The 7,740-nt window shown below is 41.8% G+C and overlaps 2 protein-coding genes across 4 annotated transcripts in view; both read right to left on the bottom strand.

Moving 5' to 3' along the window:
• Nucleotides 1-289: 289 nt before the first annotated feature.
• On the bottom strand, nucleotides 290-2,290 carry LOC142991186 (EEF1A lysine methyltransferase 3-like). Its single transcript, XM_076141222.1, has 3 exons — nucleotides 1,807-2,290; nucleotides 1,585-1,696; nucleotides 290-1,017 (listed from the first exon to the last, which is right to left on the bottom strand). Exons 1-3 carry the CDS (start codon nucleotides 1,966-1,968, stop codon nucleotides 620-622), a joined length of 672 nt encoding a protein of 223 aa, XP_075997337.1. The 5' UTR covers nucleotides 1,969-2,290; the 3' UTR covers nucleotides 290-619.
• A 261-nt stretch (nucleotides 2,291-2,551) lies between these two features.
• The window catches only part of stx16 (syntaxin 16), a 6,062-nt gene continuing 873 nt past the window's right edge, over nucleotides 2,552-7,740 (bottom strand). For 2 of the 3 annotated variants that reach the window (XM_076141219.1, XM_076141221.1), the window contains exons 2-8: nucleotides 6,202-6,309; nucleotides 5,893-6,033; nucleotides 5,617-5,779; nucleotides 5,372-5,460; nucleotides 4,179-4,322; nucleotides 3,904-3,984; nucleotides 2,552-3,764 (exon numbers count right to left, since the gene is read on the bottom strand). In XM_076141219.1, coding sequence (XP_075997334.1) covers nucleotides 3,663-3,764; nucleotides 3,904-3,984; nucleotides 4,179-4,322; nucleotides 5,372-5,460; nucleotides 5,617-5,779; nucleotides 5,893-6,033; nucleotides 6,202-6,309 — 828 coding nt within the window. In that variant the 3' untranslated portion in view covers nucleotides 2,552-3,662. Of the gene's footprint in view, nucleotides 3,765-3,903; nucleotides 3,985-4,178; nucleotides 4,323-5,371; nucleotides 5,461-5,616; nucleotides 5,780-5,892; nucleotides 6,034-6,201; nucleotides 6,310-6,476; nucleotides 6,489-7,740 lie in introns of all 3 variants that reach the window. The other variant, XM_076141220.1, reaches the window with a different exon arrangement.

The following is a 7,740-nucleotide window of genomic DNA, read 5'->3' as shown; positions in this document are numbered from 1 at the left end:
TCAAAATCATTTCAGAACTTTTGAGTGATCCCCAACAACAAACCAACCAAAAGATGCCCATGAAAGCTCAACCTCCACATGCCACTAATCTCAGGATAAGCCCACTAATTGGTTACTAACCGCACTCAAAACACTTAAGGTCACCGGCTGCACCGCCACCACCAAGTCATAAATATCGTCATCATTGTCTCTAAATATCTTCATCATCAATCACATGCATGTAATAGTAGTCATTAGTAGTAGTGATGAATAATAGTAGTGAATGATAAATACAAGGACACGTCAATCATCATCATTAGAAAATATATTTGTATTGAAATGCACAGCAAAATCATTCTTTTAGAGGTGAAGTGCCTAAAAATAAGTTCATTTCTTTAAATAGTCCATTATGAAGTCACAGCTTCACAAAAAGTGACACCTGACATTATTTTTGACAAAGAAATGCAATGAAAATGTAAAGACAAACTGTTATAATTATATGAATATTCTGAAACTCTGTACTTTTAAGTTACACATTACAGTCAGATTCTAAGATGCTTGTTGTTGTTGTTGTTATTGTTGTTGTTTCTTCTGACAGCCAGGATCTAAAGCCGGAGTAAGTGTAGCAGGCTGTCTGCTGTCAGTGGTCTGTCCTCAGGGAGGCCCTGTAGATGTTAATGTTCTGCTGGTCATCACGGTTCAAGAGCTCCACATTAAATCTGCTTGTCAGACACTCATCATAGAAACCCGGAGTCCCGTGCTCCCGTCTCATTTTGGACGAGAGGTACACCACAGCGCCGTTCTTGCACAAATGAGTTAATGTTTCCAGAAGCAGAGGGTACGTCTCTGGGAGGTAAACGATATCTGTACAAAGTACCAGATCCCAGTCAGAGGGGAAGCGGAGATGATCCACACCCCAGGACAGAGGGAGCACAATGGGAGGAGCAGCAGGCCAACCACAAGAGGGCGAATTATCAGAGACGTTGGATTCCAGTTGTGGGAGAGCTAATGGAAGGTCTGTCAGGGTCACGAATGCTCCTGAAACGAGAATATCCCAAAATCTGGAGGTAAAATCAAAACATATCACTGCACGATTCATGTAAACATCATTCATGTACAGATGAACACAAACTGTTTCAATCTGATCTAAAAATAAAATTAATGAAAAAAATCCTTTGTTACTTATTTGCCACAGTAGTCTTAGATTGCTTCGATTCTCTGCAAAAACAATTAAACTGATTGTACTCATACCACAGTTTGAGAACCACTGCTGTCCGGCCTTAAGGGCATATATTGTGGCTTTAACTACATGATGCATCTTTCCGTGTTTTTGCCATAGTTTAGTTTTCTTCTGGCTGTTGGTCGGAATTTGGCAAACTTTATTCTCTTTCATAATTTAAGTTAACAATAGAAAATATAAATGTAGACAGGTGGTACAGCGCCTCTAGTGGAGGAAAGAGGATCAGCACATGAATCCTTAATTAAAAAGTCAGTACTTGAATATGGAGACCAAGAGACATTTCTGCCCATAACACAAGCTCATAGTGTCACGTTTCATCATAAACATGGAGACAATGTTTAATCTTTAAATAATTCAAACCGTACCGACGCGTGCAGCCAGGATCCCCACCAGCCCGGTGCCTGCTCCCAGCTCGATGACGCGCTTGCCCCTCAGACACACCTGCTGCTCCTCCAGGTAACCGCACAGGTGCAGCGCCTGCGCACGCACACCGAAATGAGATGTTTACATTTAGAACCCAATGTTACATTTGCATAACCCCCCCCCCCCCCACCCCATTATTAAAACGAGTCCCAGTCGAGTCTTACAGCTTCCCACACCGGCGCAGCCACGCCGAGGTTCGCTCCGAAGAGCTGACAGATCTTCAGCTCCTCGCCCATGAATTTGTACACGTCGTGCACAGCAAATGTGTCGTCAAACAGATCATCATTTGCGGGAAACGGACAGTCTTCATCTAGACCACAGGACATGGTAGTGAGATCAATATAAGGTCATATAGTCAGTAAATGCCACATCCACGCAGCACAGTTAAAGCTACCACATGTGTGCAGCAGCTGTTGACTTGTCTCACATGACGTTAGCAGTGTGAGCTAACTGAAGCTATGTGCTGAAGAAAGAGGCTCTCACATATCTGAGACAGTTCATGTTACGTTTAACTCGACGTCAATCACTGAGGCGCTCTATGCTTTTGAAATAACTCTGAAATAACCTACACAATACAAAAACTTTGGATGGCATTCTATATTGTTATAAGCATATTAATTCTGAGAATAACATGATGCTCTCCTTGGATTAGTATCAATACTGATTAGTACTAATAAATTGTTAGTTGTATTAACTTAGTGAAAAAAAACAAGCTTAAGTACAAGTTGAAGTTGTTTGTTACATATTGTACAAGTACATGTTTGAACTAAAACATAAAATAAAGTGATGAGCGTCATCTTTATGACAATGAAATCAGAAATCAGTGCCTTATCATCCCTGCCCTAATGTTAGACTCAGCCTGTGTGTGGAGCATAATAGTCACTCCTGCACTTAAAAGAGACAACTGGATTCTTTGTGTTGCAGGTTTATTATAAAAGTCAGCTCTCTCCCCAACAGTTCTGTTTGACATACAAAACAAAACCTCTGTAGAGTTTCACTAAGACATAACCATGTTCACACAGAAATTCACATCAATGACAATAATGATTTAACAAGTATACAAGATATGTCAAATAAAGCTCTTCATTACAGCGTATCAGTCTTTATAGAACACTACAACATGTAGAGAAGTTTCAACACAGTGAACAAACACGTCATGTGTCCATATGTGTCCGGCTCATACTTTTGGACAGCACTAGTATCCTCAGTGGACAAAGTAACTGTTGGGTTTAGACGACAGACAGGTTGTACTTGACATAGTCACTCTGGCTGAGAGAGAGAACAACTTGTGAAGCTCATTATTAAAAAATAAATAATTATTTTCATCGTACAGATGACAGTAGTATTACATCCATAACAGAACCCCCCAGGCCTCAATATGTGCAAACTGCAAGAGTTAAAAAGGTAGCACTTAATGCAAGGACCATAAAAAAAAAAGCACTTCATGGAAAGTGCGGAGTGAATCGTGCGTGATTTTGGAGTACAGGTGGTGTAAAACACTTCCTTATACCAGGGGACAATACTGATGCAAAACATTTTTGTAGTTGGGCTGAAAATAAATTAAATGTATGTGTCAGGTATGCAAACATTCATTCCTTGCATCTTCATCTTCCTCTCAACAACAACATCTGCAACAATGACTGATGATGCATCACATGTCAGGCTCCAAGTTCAAGCAGAGAAAGCTCTGCTTTAAGTGTACATAAAGTTTTTTTTTGTAGTATTTTTTAAAGATGCAGGTCTGTCAGCATGGTCGTGATCGACAAATGGTTCAGAGTCACTTGGCGTTTGTGTGCCAGTCAAGAAAACATAAAGGGATCATACAGATGATTGTTTCTTTCATTAAAAGTCAACCGGTAAACACTCCAAACTGCTCCTTCAAACACGCATGTGGAAGTCTTGGAACGTTCCCTGGTGGGTACTAACTGCACTCAGCTTTGTTTTAGAGCAGAGACTCTCCACGTCCACGCAGATGCACAACAAACACCCACACAGAAAACAAAAGCAGAGGAATGCAGAGTTAGAATTTTGTTCCGAAAAGAATAATAATTAGAACGAGGACTATGACAAAGAGGATCAGAATGACCAGCATCTTCCTGTTCTTCTTCTGATACTGTTCCGCCTGCAAAGGAAACCAAGGGTGGGTCAAATACATCCCTCACTTTAAAGGATGAGACAGTCTCAATATGTGTCCGCTCCGTGTAACTTCAATGTTCAGGTGTAATACACAATTACATAACCACTCAGTTGTAAATGTTTACCTTTTGTAACTGTTTCATTCCTTCATCTGTTTTGACACAAGCCTGCTCCACGTTGAAGTCGATTCTATCCAGAACTGTGCCCTTCAAGAGGAAAAGGGAATGTTATCAGCAAGGAGAGTTTCTATTCTATCCTCTTAGCTGCAGATCATTCATATTAGACAAAGATACTATTGTGTTGCGACTAAGTGCAGCACTTTCCAAACCTGAATCTGCTTCGAAATGACGTGTATGTGTTGAATTTCATGAATCCAAAGTGTCAGCACTGCTTCAAATACCTGCTCCACCACCATTCCGGCCAAGTCCCGAAAGATCTCATTCAGGTCTGAGATGGACTGCACTATTTGCCGGATCTCCCGTTCCCGCTCCTCCACCATAACCGAGTTCTGCTCCACCATCATCAGCTGGTCGTCTGTGAAGCCCTGACAGAGAAGACGGGAAACGCTGTGTTAGACCGCACAAAGGTCAGTCAGGTGTGGTAAATCAGGACAATAATAAAGACGGATAAAGTGATTAGAAATGACATTTTGAAAAGGAAAACAAACCGTCTTGAAAATGGCCACTTATATTTAACTCGACCAAATGAAATAGAAATGGAAATGAATATTTGGACAGACGGCAGGAAGCACTGTGATAGCAGAGTGAAACACAAAATAACTAATCTGACAGCAGACATTCAGGCTCATCACACACAGTTTAACATCAACAGCGGCTGGGTTCCATTTCGGTTCCCCAGCCAGAATCCTTTTATTGTGCTCACTGGCTCACCTAAGTGGAACTGGGGATTCATTAAAAGGTCAGTTACACCTGTCCTTCTCTGGACTAGTTCTAAACCTCTTAATGATCATTTTCATAAACCCGGAATATGGCGTGTGTGTGTGTATGTGTGTGTGTGTAGATTTGATCAGCGGGGGAGCCCTTTGACCGGTTAAATGGGACGGATCCATCACGTTCTGAAACCGGATCACCCGACTTGTAAAGTTCATTTTTAAATTATTAATCCAGATTCCAGTCCTCCGCGGGCAACACCTGAGCCAGCAGTGCTCACATCTGAATGTTCACAGACCTGTTAGGCTCTTTGGCTCATAGTCTCATATACAGGTGCAGCTCAATACGTTACAAGATGGACGTCTTCCCCATGATTATGTAGCCGACTGAACCAGACTGAGAGACAATTTAAAGGCTCGGGAAACCGTTGCACAGGTGATTTGAGTTGACGAGCTGATTAGAGTGTGACACCATGAGGCTACAATATTGGAACATTTCACAATATTAACATTCTGAGATATTGAACGTGGGGTTTTCATGAGCTGTGAGCCATAATCATCAAAACTAAAACAAATAAAGGCTTGAAATATTTCACTTTGTGTGTAATGAATCTATAATATATATGAGAGTTTCACTTTCTGAATTGAATTAGTGAATTAAATGAACTTTTCCAGGCTTTTCTAATTGCTCTATCTGAACTCACCCTCTCATATAGAGCTAAATCCTCATCCTCTTCCATCAGGGGCCCTGAGTCAAAAAAGTGCTTTGATCTTTCCTCACGATTCTTCATCCCTGGAATACAAAGAAGTGACATCCGATTACAAACACATCAAAAGAAAAATGTAGAATAGTACATTTTTGGATTTATAGTTTCCACTTTTACTGTGACAATGTCAGGAAGGTGTTGAGTGAAAAAATGTGTGTGAGGTGATTGAGTGCAGTTTGTACGTTTTAGGTAGCTGGACTGTGTGTGTCTGAAGTTGAGGGAGAGCTCCTGCAGGCTCTGTGCCAGAGAGCAGACCACGTTCCTCAGCAGCCGCTCCTCTTGCTCGGTGCAGTGGCCACAGCGAGTCTGCAAACCCGTCACGGACCGCTGGCACCGGTGGAACATCTACGAGCGGAAACGAACACACAGAAGGACCGTCATATTGAAAAACTCAAGGTTGTGTGAAGCCATATTGGACGCGGTTCCTCCGACTGCATCTCCTGCTTCGGGCTGTGTACCTGTGTGATCTCCTGAGTGGTGATTTCTATGGCGTGCTCTTCCTCGCTGCTGTCATCCAGCGTGGGACGGTTCATGTGCTTGTCGTGAAGCAAAGCCAGCTCCTTCATCTTCTGCCGCACCCGTGTGATTTCGTATTGGATCTGAAAGGGAACGCTTGGCAGTTAATGACAACAGAAGACCGGCATTAAAAACCAGGATACTCAGGATGATCTTTGAGGAAAGTAAAGGTCACGATGCACTCAGGTGTTATTACTTAGGCATATTGAAGCTCATTTCTGGACCAATTCTTGATGAATTCATTCTTTTACCTCATCCACCCCCTCAATCCATTTGGGTGGCAGCTTTTTAGTGACGCCGATGGCCGCTTCAGGATCCAGACTGATCCCTGACACCAGCGCCATCCGGTCGTCTGCCAACTATAAAACACAACAAAGACGCAACTCTAAGAAAACACGACAACACATCATACACAGTATAACAGATAATATACGGTATATACATATTTAGCAAAGAACTATCAGAGATTTTGTGGTATTATTCTATGTGTCTACAGCTGTTCTACCAGAAGGGGAAACATCAGTACCTCATCAAGCTCCTAATGTGATTGGCAGAGAGCAGAGGGGTCCCATCCAATAAAGAACAAGGGGAAGAAAGAGAGAGAGAGAGAGAGAAGCAACAGAGTGTCAGCCCGAGTGGAGAAAAGGCACTGAACAGCAACATTTTACATGCACTCTCACCACAACCATTTTATTCCCCCGATATCAAAAACAATGCTAATGAAATAAGACATGTGTGTGTGTGTGTGAGATTGTGAGTGAGTGTGTGTGCGAGAGAGAGAGAGAGAGAGAGAGAGAGAGGATATCCCCATTGTGAACTGGAGAGTGATTGCAAAAATAGCAAACGTAACAAGGGAGCGTCTGACACCAGATCTCAATGCGATGAACGTAAGAAACAGTTGGACAGGAAGTGACAAGAAAGAGGGACACGTTTAAAGGAATATTACACCATTTTAAATCAAAGAGAAGATGATTTATATTCTGAATTAAATGATCGTGCAGTTGTGTGATTGATGTTTGTTGTAACTTGGCTGCTGGCGTTATATTTCTCAAATTAACATCTTGTTGAGTCAAATTAAATCATTTTAGCCGAGTCATCGCTTTATAAATGAACCATGCATATAAATACATTAGACAGGTGTGGACATCATAACAACACAACACAAGAGAGAACTAGAAAATAAAAGGAAATTACAGGTTAAAATCTCAACCTAACAACCTGAAACACACACACACACACACACACACACACACACACACACACACGGCTGGACATAAAGCACAAAAACACAGCATGCAACATGCAACATGCAAAACAGATGATTACATCAAATAGACAAAATAAACAACACTAACTTTCTGTAAACAACAAACTCTAAAGGTACATGGAGGAACAGGAAGTGATACCTTGTGTCAGCGGTCTTGGTTACAGAACACTAAAAGAAAATGTGGAGGGGGGACGCTGGGGATGATGATGATGTACATGTAGCTCAAAGCTCAAAACCCAGCATGACACAAGATGATCACTTCATCCTCCCACAAGTGTCTAACTGCTGACCCACCTACTGTCCCACACCCACACACACACAGATAGAGAGAGAGGAAGGGCCAAGCAGCAAACCATTGTCCTCTCTGACAGATGACAAGCTGAGGTTTTGCCTTCTTACTGGTGACACTAAAATGATATATTTGGACTATTTGGACTATACTCTGTCTGATCCTGTTATTCTGTAGGGATGACAAACACCTTAATCTTGAATCTTGGATGTTTTGAGGGGGCCGGAGTCAAAA

Source organism: Genypterus blacodes, unplaced genomic scaffold (genome assembly GCF_046128005.1).
Source record: "Genypterus blacodes isolate CSIRO-AG114 ecotype Tasmania unplaced genomic scaffold, CSIRO-AGI_Gbla_v1 ptg000017l_1, whole genome shotgun sequence".
NCBI lineage: Eukaryota > Metazoa > Chordata > Actinopteri > Ophidiiformes > Ophidiidae > Genypterus > Genypterus blacodes.
The sequence above is the reverse complement of the archived record's forward strand: the minus strand, read 5'-3'. Positions and strand labels throughout refer to the sequence as shown.